General features: G+C 44.2%; 1 protein-coding gene and 1 pseudogene across 2 annotated transcripts in view; both read left to right on the top strand.

Moving 5' to 3' along the window:
* LOC129860373 (semaphorin-4G-like) overlaps positions 1 to 4,282 on the top strand; it is an 85,700-nt gene extending 81,418 nt beyond the window's left edge. For both annotated transcript variants that reach the window (XM_055930729.1, XM_055930728.1), the window contains exons 15-16: positions 1 to 1,216; positions 3,642 to 4,282. The exon at positions 1 to 1,216 is cut by the window's left edge. In XM_055930729.1, the coding sequence (XP_055786704.1) occupies positions 1 to 159 (159 nt within the window). In that variant the 3' untranslated portion in view covers positions 160 to 1,216; positions 3,642 to 4,282. The remainder of the gene's footprint in view (positions 1,217 to 3,641) is intronic.
* On the top strand, positions 1,160 to 9,313 carry LOC129861411 (twinkle mtDNA helicase-like; annotated as a pseudogene).
* Positions 9,314 to 15,493: the final 6,180 nt, after the last annotated feature.

Consider the following 15,493-nt stretch of genomic DNA (forward strand, 5'->3'; position numbering starts at 1 on the left):
ATGAACGGCAACAGCTACGTGCTGCTGAGGCAGACGACGGACCCCGAGGGGAGCACGTCTCCCCTCTGCCACTCGTTCACCGAAGAGCTCAACCGCATCCTGGAGAAGAGGAAGCACACGCAACTGGACCCCCAGGCGACAGACGAGAGCTCCGTCTAGCCCCACCTTGAGCTCTTTTCCCTTTGATCTGTTTATTGGTTTAACCCAACTACAAAAGAGTGCCCCTAAGAGGCAGGGAGGTCTAGCTTGTATAATACTGCTTTAGTTTACCCAGTGCCAAAGCGACCTGTGGGAGTATTCATACCTAAAACCCAATGTACAATTTCCCGTGACTCGAGACAAGTGACCCACTCACATAATTTCACTATTGAACCTTAGAGTAAAGAGAACTTTTTGACTTTTCCCTAACTGGAGCAGTCATGGATATAGTCACAGTATCCATTTTGGACACACACTGTACTAGTGCATGGACCCTTTGATGGACTTTCAAGCAAATACATGATACATACACAAGTTAGTTACAATCCTACCTCAGACCCTATTGTGGAAGCTGGTCAATTACGATAAGGTTCAGTGCTGGTCTAGTCAGCTGACATACTGACAGAGAGAGAGAGCTGTGATGCATCGTGGGACAAGGGACACAGACTCGCAATGAGAGTCCAGGTCATATGACCAATGACCATGAGGTAAGATCGTAATGAGTTCGACTGAGGAACTACTGAGTTTAGACAACGATGGCTACTGTAGTTTAGTGCCATACAGTGTACGTATATGATGGCTCTTAAAGACCCAGGCCTACTGGACCTCACAAGAGAGCACAGATGGTTGGACAAATAATACATTTCAGTCATAACTCAATAACACACACTTATCTTTGTTTTCTTTTGTTCTCATGTAAATAGCAATTATTTTTTCTGTGGCAGCCATCAGTAGCAACTTTGGAAATAATGGCAATTGAAATGATACATTTTTGCATCTTTGCGTTGTTAGCATCTGACTGTGTCAGAGAGGTAAAACAGCAGTATTATAGATAGACAGCAGGCTTCATTTAAGGTTGGCCGGATTAACACTAACATTGACGCACGAAGACTATCATGAAGGACTGATCTCTGGTCAGATTGATCAGAGAAGCTGAGTGATGATGATGGTGATGACGAAGATGGTGGGACCTGATTGCCAGAAATGTGTGAGCCCATCAAGAGTCCGGAAAGCAAAGGTAAGACTGAGAGAAAGCTGTGCCCTGCACGTCTTGTTGAAATACTTCACAATTACTATGAACATGTGACACTATGTCACGCCCTGACCTGAGATATCTCTGTTTCTTTATATTTTGGTTATGTCAGGGTGTGACTAGGGTGGATTACGCTAGTTTTTGAATTGTCTAGGGGTTTTTGTATTGTCTAGGGTTTTTGTATGTGTAGGGTTTTGTAGGTCTAGGTGTTTGTATGTTTATGGTGGCCTGATATGGTTCCCAATCAGAGGCAGCTGTTTATCGTTGTCTCTGATTGGGGATCATATTTAGGTAGCCATTTCCCCTTTGGTGTTTGTGGGTTCTTATTCTATGTTTAGTTGCCTGTCTGCACTATTTCATATAGCTTCACGTTTTGTTCGTTTTGTTGTTTTGTTAGTTTGTTCAGTGTTATTTCTTTATTAGAGATGAATCTACGCATACCACGCTGCACCTTGGTGCGATTCATATGACGAACGTGACACACTATGTAATTTGAACCTTTTTTCAAATTCAGTCCACCACCACCACCAAATAGATTCTGTCAACATCAGCTTTCATTTTCCTCTCCATAAAAGATGAAGGGCAGAGCGGCAGACATAGTCATTCCAGCCCAGGTTGATTTTTTGTGCTTTGTGTCCTTTGCTGTCCCAAGCTGGTGGCCACAAGCCAGATGAGCTGTAGGGCCATCACACTGAAAAAGACCTGTGTCACTGTTACCTAACCCGCAACACTCTCTCAATGTCACTGTCAACGCAATAACAACATACGCTAGCAACAACCAGGGATATGCTCCACTGCCTTGAGAGAGAGTCCACTCTGACCAAAACAAATATTGGCAGAGACTGAAATGGCATCCTTCTCTATAGAGTGCACTACTTTTGTAGAGCACTATAGGGACTATTTAGGGCTCTGGACAAAAGTAGTGCACTATATAGGTAATACATTGCCATTTCAGGCGCATCCAGCTTAGGAACAAGTTGACTGAAACGTATTTCCCAGCAGCCAGTCAGCCAGTCAGTCGGTGCTTTATAAACCTATCAAGGCTCGCCGTGTTAAATAGAGGCGTCTCCTCACCACAGTAAAGTGTTGAATCAGCTCTTGCCCCGTTGCTTCCCTGGTGGCTCGCAGCGCAGCGCGCCGGTTTGTGTATCTGTCACTACGTAGCTGACAGTAACAGCGGCGCTCATCACTCCTGGGTTGGACTCCACAGAGACACCAAGTGAAGGCTTGTTGTCCTTTTTCGCAGACTTTATCGAATGCGGCCAAGCGGCCAAGCGGCCAAGCGGCACAGGAAACATTTGACCTGTGTGTCCTGGTCAGTGATGCAGTGAGCTGATAGAGTAGGAGAGGGAGGGAGTGTGTATTTGTGTGTGTGTGGGGGGGAGGGGGGCTGACAGGAGATGTTTTGCACCATCAGCAGGTTTCCTCCTCCTCACCCTCTCTCCCCCTCCCTTTATTCCCACCCTCTCTATCCGTATATGCTCCCTTTTCTATTCCCTGTCCCCTCCACACCTTCACCTCCACGCTAGAGGATCATCATTCCATCCATTATTACCCTTCCTCTCTCTTCCTCTCTTATTTCCCCTCTCCCCTAGAGGAGCCTGCTGAGTTCACAATACACCATGATAGCCCCCCAATCAATTAAGCCTGGCCTTCAAACAGTGCCTGTGACCTTGTCTTTGCAAAGTGGCTACTGCAGTGTTTCTCCATCCTGTTCCCTGGGCCTGGAGGTCCGACAGGGTGTGCACGTTTTTGTTCTCGCCCAGCACTGTATTCAACTAATCAAGGGCTTGGTGATGAGTTATGTGGAATCAGATGTTTCAGTGCTGGGCTATAACAAAGATGTGTTATTGTTAAGGCTGTCGCTTTCCTCATCCTCAGATGAGGTGAGGAGAGAAGGATCTTCTGACCAAAATGCGGGTTCAGGGAAATATGCCATCTTTATTATATAACAACGAAAACTGATGACACGAAAACAAACACTTTCAAAACTTACAAAATAACAAAACGACGTAGAACGGAACCTGAACATAAACTCACATCACAAACGTAAACTCACGGACAGGAACGTTACATCGAAACACACGAACAGCCAAACAGTCCCGTAAGTGAAAACACATCGACAACGACGAAAGACATCACAGGAGACAACCACCCACAAACAAACAGTGTGAAAACACCTACCTTAATATGGCTCTCAATCAGAGGAAATGAAAACCACCTGCCTCTAATTGAGAGCCATATCAGGTCACCCTTAAACCAACATAGAAACAGAAAACATAGACTGCCCACCCAAACTCACGTCCTGACCAGCTAACACATACACAAACTAACAGAAAACAGGTCAGGAACGTGACAGTTATGTTATATCAAGTCTGTCTGATTTTTTATTTTTTTATTCTGTCTTTAGATATACAAAGGAATGGAGAAACTGGTGAATGGAAGATGAAGTGTGTGAGGAACCCTGATGATCTGAGCCAGTGTCTGCTCAAGATACACCAAAGGACAATCAGTGTGTACAATCTCCATGGGCAGTAAACTTGGATGCGGTTATGGATATTGTACTGTACTTGCTACTTATGGTCAAATGGCAAACATGCTGGCTGCTACACTCATAACACACCTCCAGTATACTGTATACCTCCAGTACACACCTCCAGTATACTGTATGTCCTAATAAACATTTGGAACACTCATTTCAACAAACATACGCACTCACATCATACAGACCTGACAACATTCAAGTCGAGGTTTAGACATTATTAACTCTACGTCACCTACAGAATATATTTGAGTGAACAATGACTAAAAGACACATTTGCACTATACCTCTTCTGAGGACTTATTTGCTCTGTACATAAGAAGATTCAGTATACCCTTGTAAAGTGTTACATCCATGTGTTACATCCATGTTATGTGTTTTGTTGTTTTCTGGCTCGATGTAGAAATTACTAATACTTTACAATCTACACTGAACAAAAATATAAGCGAAACATGTAAAGTGTTGGTCCCATGTTTCATGAGCTGAAATAAAAAATCCCAGAAATTTTCCATACGCACAAAAGCCTTATTTCTCTCAAATGTTTTGCATTAATTTGTTTACATCCCTGTTAGTGAGCATTTCTCCTTTGCCAAGAATCCATCCAGCTGACAGGTGTGGCATATCAAGAAGCTGATTAAACAGCATTACCATAACACAGGTGCAGCTCGTGCTGGGGACAATAAAAGGCCACTAAAACACAATACCACAGATGCCTCAAGATTTGAGGTAGCGTGCAATTGGCATGCCAACTTCAGGAATGTCCACCAGAGCTGTTGCCAGAGAATTGAATGTTAATTTCTCTACCATAAACTGCCTCCAACGTCGATTTCGAGAATTTGGCAGTATGTCCAACAGGCCTCACAACCGCAAACCATGTGTAACCATCAGTAGCGATTTTAGCATGTAAATCTTGGTGGGGCAAAATCAAAATGTTCTAGCAAAGCCACAACACTAAGCAATACATTAATTGCAGCATAACCGTGACAAACTGTGCCCAAAAACTGTTTGGGTCTACGTAAAGCTGTCCCAACAGCAGAGCTTTCTTTTCAGCATCATAGAGTGAACCCTTAACACTGCTACACCTGGCTATCAGCAGAGCCTTCTCTAGCGTAGTGCCCCCATGAGTGACAGAACACTGAGCCAATTACGGCGCAACTAGAGAAGATTACCAACACCTACGCTCTTTATTTTCCGCGGGCTGCCCCACCACCACCACAGAAAGCACTGAGCTAGGCTGAAACACCTGCATTTTGCCTTACTCAAGAAAGATAAAAAGAGACCATATTTGTATGCTGCTTTATTAACTCAATGATTTAATTAAATTGTTTGCAAACTGATACATCGAATAAAAAACAGTGTATGTAGAGGTGCTGACTAACAGCAAATAAACTATAAAAATATTTTTTTAAATGTTCAAAAGTTTCACTTAGAAATGTCCTTATTTTTTTAAGAAAAGCACATTTTTTGTCCATTAAATAACATAAAATTGATCAGAAATACAGCGTAGACATTGTTAATGTTGTAAATGACTATTGTAGCTGGAAACGGCAGATTTTTAAAAATGGAATATCTACATAGGCGTACAGAGGCACATTATCAGCAACCATCACTCCTGTGTTCCAATGGCACATTGTGTTAGCTAATCCAAGTTTATAATTTTACAAGGCTAATTGATCATTTAAATTTTCTTTTAAAAACAACGACATTTCTAAGTGACCCCAAACTTTTGAATGGTACTGTATATACAGTTGAAGTCGGAAATGTATATACATCGACCTCATTTAACATCGACCTCATCGAAATACATTTAAACTCAGTTTCATAATTCCTGACATTTAATCCAAGTACAAATTCCCTGTCTTAGGTCAATTAGGATCACCACTTTATTTTATGAATGTGAAATGTCAGAATAATAGTAGAGAGAATGATTTATTTCAGCTTTTATTTCTTTCATCACATTCCCAGTGGGTCAGAAGTTTACATACACTCAATTAGTATTTGACAGGCATGTGCCTTTCCAAATCATGTCCAATCAATTGAATTTACCACCGGTGGACTCCAATCAAGTTGTAGAACAGTGGTGATTTTAGCTTGTAAATCTTGATGGGGCAAACTACATTTTTTGGGGGGGGATGCATGCCAGCAAAGCCACTACACTACACAACAAAACACAACACTAAACAATACATAAATTGCATTATAACGGTGACAAACGGTGCCCACAAACTGTTAGGACCTACATAAAACTTTCCCTTTATTAACTCATGATTTATTTATTTTTTATCTTGTTTGCAAACTGATATGTGACACGTATTAATGCCAAAATAACATGCAAAACATGCCCCCCCCAAAATGTTTTAATAATAATATAAAACAGATGAGTGATTGGTCGCCACTGTTGTAGAAACATCTCAAGAATGATCAATGGAAACAGGATGCACCTGAGCTCAATTTCGAGTCCCATAGCAAAGGGTCTAAATACTTGCGTCAATGTGATATTTCAGTTTTTTTTATATATAAATTTGCAAAAAATTCTAAAACCTTGTTTTTTTCTTTGTCATTATAGAGTTATGTGTGTAGATTGATGAGGGGGAAAAAACGGTTTAAGCAATTTTAAATTAAGGCTGTAACAGAAGGTGTTACAGAAATGTGGGTAAAAGTGGAGGGGTCTGAATACTTTCTGAATGCACTTTAAATGCTTTTAGTTGGGTTTCTATGCAAAGTATATGATTTCATGTTTCTTTAATCCTGCAGCTAGTTACTTGAAATGAAACACATAATCATATACAGATAATAAACACAAATTGACATTTACAGTAGCTGGCTAGGCTAAACAAACTGCAACATTGGATAGCTGCCCCGGAGGATTTATAACGCTCTGCCTCCGGCCCTCCTGCTGTACCTGGAGCAGTTCAAGCGGGTCACCCTGTGGCTAGGGAGGGGACATGCGCTCCTGGGAGGCCTCCAAGATCTTCTCCAGGAAACTGGGCCTGAAGCGCTGCTCACTGGTGCACCCGGGAGGCCCTGGCCGAGGGCAGGAACCTGGCCTGCATCGTCGAAGCCTTCATCCCCGCCACCCAAAAGTCCATTGTGTCGTTCAGGCAGCTCAGAGAGGATGTCTTTGGGGAGCTGGCCAACACAGAGCAGGTGGCTGTGCAGCAGGTAGCCTAGCGGTTAGAGAATTTGGTCAGTAACTGAAAGGCTGCTGGGTTGAATCCCTGAGCTGACAAGGTAAAAATCTGTCGTTCTGCCCCTGAACAAGGCAGTTAACCCACTGTTCCCTGGTAGGCTGTCATTGTAAATTCGAATTTGTTCTTAACTTACTTGCTTTTTTGTTAAATAAAGGTTAAATGTAAAAATAAAGAGTGGACCAGAGGGGGATCAACAGGATAATGAAGGCCCTTCAAAAGGGGGAGCTGAGTGCCTTCACAGGTATAGTCTATAGTAGGATGGCATGCACATTGACATTTGGTCATGATGTTCTACACTGAAGTATATAGTTAGCTATGGAAGAATATGCTTCAAATGGGGGATTGATTTTTAACCTGAGACTAGACTGAGTGAGAATATTGCTTCGCTGTAGAGGTCAAAACAAAAGTAAAAACGAAGCAATTGATCCGTCTGTTGATTGTGCCTCTAACTTCACCATGCCTCTCATATTTCCTTCCCCTCCAGGAACCACGGGCAGCGTCAAGACCACCTTCATCAGTGAGTTTGCCCTGGACCTGTGCATGCAGGGTGTCAACCCGCTGTGGGGCACCTTTGAGATCAACAACGTGCGCCTGGCCTAGATCATGCTGACCCAGTTCGCCGTGCATAGGCTGGAGGAGTACCTGGACCAGTATGACTCGTGGGCTGACAGGGTTGAGGACATACCCCTCTACTTTATGACCTTCCATGGGCAGCAGAACATCAAGTGAGTCCTCTGAAAGTGTTGAGTGATACGTCAATCAATCGGTGTGCTGTACTGCTCGAGTTGTAAATAACTCCCTCCTCTCTCTTCCCTCTGCAGGTCTGTGCTGGACACCTTGCAACACGCTGTCTACCGCTATGTCATCGGTCACGTGATCATTGACAACCTCATGATGGGCCATCCAGGACGACATTATCGGCGCTTTCAGGAAGTTTGCCACCAACAGGAGCTGTCACGTCACTCTGGTCATCCACCCCAGGAAAGAGGAGGACGGCAGAGAACTAGACTGCATCCATCTTTGGAACAGCCAAGGTGAGTGGAGGGTTACATCTGATTCTGAATGATATAAATATAGACATCAGTATAACGCGCTTTCCTTGTATGCCTCTCTAAAGCATGCAGTGTTTTTATTAAACCTGTCAGTGTTGGGTGCATCTCCTTGTTTGATCAATAGGGGGTGTTTGTGACAACGCTATCAACAACAGTTGCATGTACATGTATTCGTTTCACAGACCCAAATCGTTTTTCAATCAAAGAGATTCCCTGTAACACACACACTGTCACCAATGTATTTTTAATCAATGTGTGTTGGTACAAGCTGAGAAAGGTCAAAGGTGACAAGGGGGAGGGGTCAGAGAACGAGGAGATTTCAGGATAGACTCGAAAGAAGGAGGAGACAACGGTAAAGAAGGAGACAACGGTTAAAAATGAGAAACTAGTGAATTTGGAGAGGCCACCCAAAGCTACCAAAACGCTCAGAGCTGCTAAACTCCTGCAACAGGGAAGGGCACTACAGAGGGAGAGGGGAAGGAAGAGCCATAGAGGAAAGACAACATGCGTGACTTGTGTACAGGAGGCCTCTGTAGCTAACCTACAGCTGATTATTAAGGTATATTGTATGTATGGATGAGCCAGTTCTGTGCTTTAAGGAGTCCTTTAAGGAGTGAATGTTGGTGGACAATATTTAAAGTGCTTTACAGAAACACAGCCTAAAACCCCAAACAGCAAGCAATGCAGGTGTAGAAGCACAGTGGCTAGGAAAAACTCCCTAGAAAGGCAGGAACCTAGGAAGAAACCTAGAGGAACCAGGCTCTGAGGGGTGGCCAGTCCTCTTCTGGCTGTGCCGGGTGGAGATTATAACAGAACATGGCCAAGATGGTCAAATGTTCAAAGATGACCAGCAGGGTCAAATAATAATAATCACAGTGGTTGTCGAGGGTGCAACAGGTCAGCACCTCAGGAGTAAATGTCAGAGCATTCAGAGTTAGAGACTGCAAGTGCGGTAGAGAGAGTAAAAAGAACAGTAGGACAGGGCAAGGTAGCACGTCCGGTGAACAGGTCAGGGTTCCATAGCCGCAGGCAAAACAGTTGAAACTGGGGCAGCAGCACGACCAGGTGGACTGGGGACAGCAAGTAGTCATCAGGCCAGGTAGTCCTCTGGAAGGGGATTGTGAGGGAGAGAGAGAGAATTAGAGGGAGCATACTTAAATTCACACAGGACACCGGATAAGACAGGAGAAATACTTCAGATATAAGAGACCGACACTAGGCAGGAATCTAGGAAGAAACCTCGAGAGGAACCAGGCTCTGATTGGTGGCCAGTCCCCTTCTGGCTGTGCCGGGTTGAGATTATAACAGTACATGGCCAAGATGTTCAAACGTTCATAGATGACCAGCAGGTGAAATAATATTAATAATCACAGTGGTTGTAAAGGGTGCAACAGGTCAGCACCTCAGGAGTAAATGTCAGTTGGCTTTTCATAGCAGAGACAGCAGGTGCGGTAGAGAGAGAGTCGAAAACAGCAGGTCCGGGGCAAGGTAGCACGTCCGGTGAACAGGTCAGGGTTCCATAGCCGCAGACACAACAGTTGAAACTGGAGCAGCAGCACGACCACGTGGACTGGGGACAGCAAGTAGTCATCAGGCCAGGTAGTCCTCCGGAAGGGGAGGGTGAGGGAGAGAGAGAGATAGAATTAGAGGGAGCATTCTTAAATTCACACAGGACACCGGATAAGACAGGATAAATACTCCAGATATAAGAGACCAACACTAGGCAGGAATCTAGGAAGAAACCTCGAGAGGAACCAGGCTCTGATGGGTGGCCAGTCCCCTTCTGGCTGTGCCGGGTTGAGATTATAACAGTACATGGCCAAGATGTTCAAACGTTCATAGATGACCAGCAGATGAAATAATATTAATAATCACAGTTGTTGTAAAGGGTGCAACAGGTCAGCACCTCAGGAGTAAATGTCAGTTGGCTTTTCATAGCAGAGACAGCAGGTGCGGTAGAGAGAGAGTCGAAAACAGCAGGTCCGGGGCAAGGTAGCACGTCCGGTGAACAGGTCAGGGTTCCATAGCCGCAGGCAGAACAGTTGAAACTGGAGCAGCAGCACGACCAGGTGGACTGAGGACAGCAAGGAGTCATCAGGCCAGGTAGTCCTCAGGCATGGTCCCAGGGCTCAGGTCCTGCGGGAGGGGAGAGGGAGAGAGAGAGAATTAGAGGGAGCATACTTAAATTCACACAGGACACCGGATAAGATAGGAGAAATACTACAGATATAACTGACCGACACTAGCCCCCGACACAAACTATTGCAGCATACATACTGGAGGCTGAGACAGGAGGGGTCGGAAGATACATTGGCCCCGTCCGACTCTACCTCCAAGACAAGGCCAACCAGGCAGGTTATAACCCCACCCACTTCGCCAAAGCACAGCCCCAACACCACTAGAGGGATATCTTCAAACCACCAACTTGCTACCCTGAGACAAGACCGAGTATAGCCCACGAAGATCTCCCCCACGGCACGATCCCAAAGTGGGGCGCGCCAACTACTGTATGCATCACATAACAAGCCTTGTGCAGCCACAATAGCTCCACTGGAGGATTAGGTAAAACCATTGTCAGCTCCAAGTGAAAATCTGCAGGTGTGTGCCCCGCACTGAAACATTGTTTGACACCTCTGATATACTGTGTTTCAATGTAATAACGTCATGAAATGTTCAACAGACCGCTACACAGACCATATGTTAGTTACTAACTCAGGAACACTACATTGTTTTTATTTTAACGTGCATACCATGTCAGGGATTCTCATGATATTCAGATTGATGTGCAGTACAGGGATATCGGGTCCGTCTCTGTGTTTCATATTGTTCTAACCTCCTCTTCCCTCAGGACTGAATAGATAAGACTGTGGAGTCTGTCAGATCCACTATGGTTTTTCCCTACATAGACCAGTCCTGGGAAACTCCTGGCAAGACACTAACCTGGCATGTAGCCTAGTGGTTGGAGCGTTGGACTAGTAAACCAAAAGGTTGCAAGATCAAATCCCGAAGCTGACAAGGTAATAACATGTCGTTCTGCCCCTGAAAAAGGCAGTTAACCCACTGTTCCTAGGCTGTCATCGAAAATAACAATTTGTTCTTTATTGACTTGCCTAATCAAATAAAATGTAGCTGCTGGAACTAAAATCTTGTTCTAAGCACAGTGAACCAACAATCCCCCTAAAATGTATTTTTGTATTCTAGCGAAGGACTCGTATGCATGCGGAGGGGAAACCAACATGATATCATCCATTCAATGCAAACAAAAGGCATGGAGATGGGAGCAATTTTAATGTCTGAAACACAGCTTTGCTGAGACTGCAGGGGAGACAGTTTCTGGGCAGATGCGGTGCTAGGTTTTTTATTAGATAATTTCCCCTCTCAGTTCTGAGGTTTTTCGTGTGAATGCTTAACTGCTTTGGAAGTAGGCTACAGTAACAGAACATTCCATAATGATTCTAGGCTGTGTGGTTCTGGTTCCGTAAGTCTGGGCGTCTTCCCCCTCAGGAGACTGAAAAGATTTGGCATGGGTCCTCAGATCCTCAAAAGGTTCTACAGCTGCACCATCGAGAGCATCCTGACTGGTTGGATCACTGCCTGGTATGGCAACTGCTCAGCCAGGAGGTGTCAGAGGAAGGCCCTAAAAATTGTCAAAGACTCCAGCCACCCTAGTCATAGACTGTCCTCTCTACTACCGCATGGCAAACGGTACCGGAGCGCCACGTTTAGGTCCAAAAGGCTTCTAAACAGCTTCTACCCCCAAGCCATAAGACTCCTGAACAGCTAATCAAAGGGATACCCAGACCACTCTTTTACGCTGCTGCTACTCTCTGTTGATAATCTATGCATAGTCACTTTAACTCTACCTACATGTACATATTACCTTAATTACCTCGACTAACTGGTGTGCCCGCACATTGACTCTGTACCAGTACCCACTGTATATAGCCTCACTTCTTATTTTACTGCTGCTGTTTAATTATTTGTTACTTTTATTTACTTTTTTTAAAGCATTGTTGGTTAAGGGCTTGTAAGTAAGCATTTCACTGTAAGGTGTTGTATCCGGCGCAGGTGACAAATCAAATTTGGGTGTGGGACATTGGCATTATAAGCGTTGGTTGAAAGAGGCCCTTTGTGCACCTTTCAGGCAGTGGACAAGAGGACCGTCTTGAAAGAGGCAGTATGATCAAATATTGACATCCTGAAGCTTGTAATTTTGTTTTATGGTTTGTTGCCTCTGATCTGAGTTCTGTGCTCATTCAAATGGCTGACAATACCGATATTGTTGCAGGGACCGGTTTGGGTTTTAACTTTACCTTCTATACCGGTATTTGAATGTTTGGTTTGTTAAATGTGATACACCATGTGTAATGTCAATTTTTATATTTTGCTTCGCTACTTGTGTCTCTCTCTGCTCTTTCTCTCCATGCCACTTTCCACACAGACCTAGCCACGCCACCTGTCACTCAAGGAGCGCATTTGATGTTCCTCAACACCGAAACACTTGCATTCAGTTTGCCAGAGCAGCCTGTCAGTCAGGAGCTGCCTGAGCCGTCGGTCAGTCAGGAGCTGCCCGTCACTCCGGTGCTGCCGGAGCCGCCTTTCACTCCGGCGCTGCAGGAGCCGCCCTTCACTCCGGTGCAGCCGGAGTCCCCCGCCTGTCCGGCGCTGCCGGAGTCTCCCGTCTATTCGGGGCTCGCTGAAAGGGTCCCCAGTCCGAGGTCGGCGGTGAGGGTCGCCGCTCCAAAGGCGCCACATAAGTGGGCCAAGACTATGTTGGAGTGGGGTCCACGTCCAGCACCAGAGCCGCCACCGCGGTGAAATGCCCACCCAGACCCTCCCCTATAGGTTCAGGATTTGCGGCCGGAGTCAGCACCGTTGGGGGGGGGGGGGGGGGGGGTACTGTCACGTTCTGACCTTAGTTCCTTTTTTATGTCTTTATTTTAGTTGGTCATGGTGTGAGTTGGGGTGGGGCATTCTATGTTGTTTTTCTATGTTTTGTTCTGTTGTTATATTTCTATGTGTTTGGCCTAGTATGGTTCTCAATCAGAGGCAGGTGTCAGTAACTGTCTCTGATTGGGAGCCATATTTAGGTAGCCTGGTTTCTATTGTGTTTTGTGGGTGGTAGTTTCCTGTGTTAGTGTTTGCACCATACGGGACTGTTTCGGTTGTTTGTTTGTACTTTTGTTATCTTGTTCAGTGTTCTGTTGAGTTATTAAATATCTCATTATGGACACTTACCACGCTGCACATTGGTCCGATCCTTGCTACTCCTCCTCAGACATAGAGGAAATCCGTTACACCTAGATTATTTGCCCATATCGTGGCAGTGTGGAAATGATCTCAATTGAGCAGTGGTGTAAAATACTTAAGTACTTTTGATACTTAAGTACATTTTATCAATTACATTTACTTTTGACACTTAAGTATATTTAAGACAAAATAATTTTTGACTTTTACTCAAGTAGTATTTTGCTGAGTGACTCACTTTTACTTCAGTAAAAGTAAAGATATGTTCATAGAAAATTACTCAAGTATGACAAATGGGTACTTTTTTCACCACTGCAATTGAGCGCAGGAAATGCAGAAATTATAAAAGTGCTGAAATTTGTTTTGGTTGAAGTTGTATTGAACTGTATAAAACAATCAGAATGTAGAAAGACTCAATGAAATCACTTAGAATGTATGTGCTGCCACCCTAGGATCACTCACTACTCATAAAGCAAATGTAGAACTTTTACTATTCAAAAACTCAACATACCGTCAAATTCCGTCATACCGTCAAAACATGTTATATACCGTGATATAATATTTTGGCCATATTGCCCAGCCCTACATCATACCAACAACTTAATTATGGAGAAGGCAAAACATGAGATCTGGGAAACCAAAGGAATTTCCCCTAATCAAACTCAAGTGTCTGACGGTTTCAGAAAATAAGGGAAATTGGCCATAATAGCTAATAATCTAATCACGTAGATTTAGAGGGTTTTCTTCCGAGAGCTTATAGTTATGTAAATGTACTATACATGTTGTCTTACACAAGCGTGGAGCCATACAGACATGGCAGGAATCTCAACAATTTCGTTCCCCTATGGAAGCCTCTGCTGCTCTTTTGTAATACTAAGGTTGGTGGGGATGGATATGCATAGTTCTTCGGCCCATTAACTTCCCTTCATCTGACATCAAGGCAACTATGTCGACAAAGCTGGAGGTAATTTCAAGAGCCTAAATCACAGTCAATCAGCGACGAGGCTTTGACGTCAGATTGCTCTTGTACTTTGCGAGGCTAACTATGGGACAAGCACAGACCTTTTCTCCCTGATACGAGGACGTAGCGAGAAGACACTACTGCAAAATATGTGCTTCCTGTTCAGCATTAATCCTGAAATAATCCTCTGGAAGCGATACCTTATTGGAGGAAAGAAACAAACAAGGAATTCTTCTGAAGCAGACGCTCTAGCTGTTCTTTCTCTTTATAGTTGTTTGTGGAGGAGCCTTTTGAAAGTCGGCCTTTGGGGGAATGAAGTGTTTTCTGTCTTAGTCTTTGATGCCTTTCTTTGAGTTCCTTCCTTCGTTACAGCTTCTCTCTCTCTCTCATGCTCCTTTCGTCTTCATTATGACATAAATATATATATAATATAATTTTTGTTTTGTATAATTGCAATGGTTATTTCTCTGTGTACTTCATTGCTTAGTGTAGCATGCAAGACACATCTATGAGTAAACTCCCTCATAGCCACACTACAGGCCAGTACTGGCTCAGATTAAAATACGATGGAGAAGCTCTCTGCCCTCTGGTTGCAAAGACATTAGGGGGATATTTCTCCACCTGACTAACACAAGTGGACTCGGCACCTTTGACCCACAATATCCTCCATCCTACCCCCAAAAAGTGCAAAAGTGCAGACTATATCCAGCGGAGGTGTAAACGCTCGTCGGAAGAAGTGGACCAAGGTGCAGCGTGGTACGTGTTCATGATTCTTTATTAAATCCGAACTCCAAACAAAACAACGACGATGACGAACGTCACGTTCCGTTCCGTAGGCTACGCAGAGCTAACAAAAAACAACATCCCACAACCTAAGGTGGCAAAACAGGCTGCCTAAGTATGATTCCCAATCAGAGACAACGATAGACAGCTGTCCCTGATTGAGAACCATACCCGGTCAAAACATAGAAACACAAAACCTAGAAATACATAGAATGCCCACCCAAATCACACCCTGACCAAACCAAATAGAGACATAAAAAGGCTCTAAGGTCAGGGTGTGACAGGAGGATATATGTGCTCTGTGTATTAATAACCATATGCAGATCCGCCCTTTGTGCTCCCTGTCAGTCCTTGACCACAGGAAGGCTGAAGTTTCTGCTCGTTATGTCAACTTGACATTCCCACATGTTCACTGGCTATGTGTGTGAGATGTACAGTACCAGTCAAAAGTTTGGACACACTGTCACGTTCGTTATAGCGATGAGA

Source organism: Salvelinus fontinalis, chromosome 8, assembly GCF_029448725.1.
Source record: "Salvelinus fontinalis isolate EN_2023a chromosome 8, ASM2944872v1, whole genome shotgun sequence".
Classification (NCBI taxonomy): Eukaryota; Metazoa; Chordata; class Actinopteri; order Salmoniformes; family Salmonidae; genus Salvelinus; species Salvelinus fontinalis.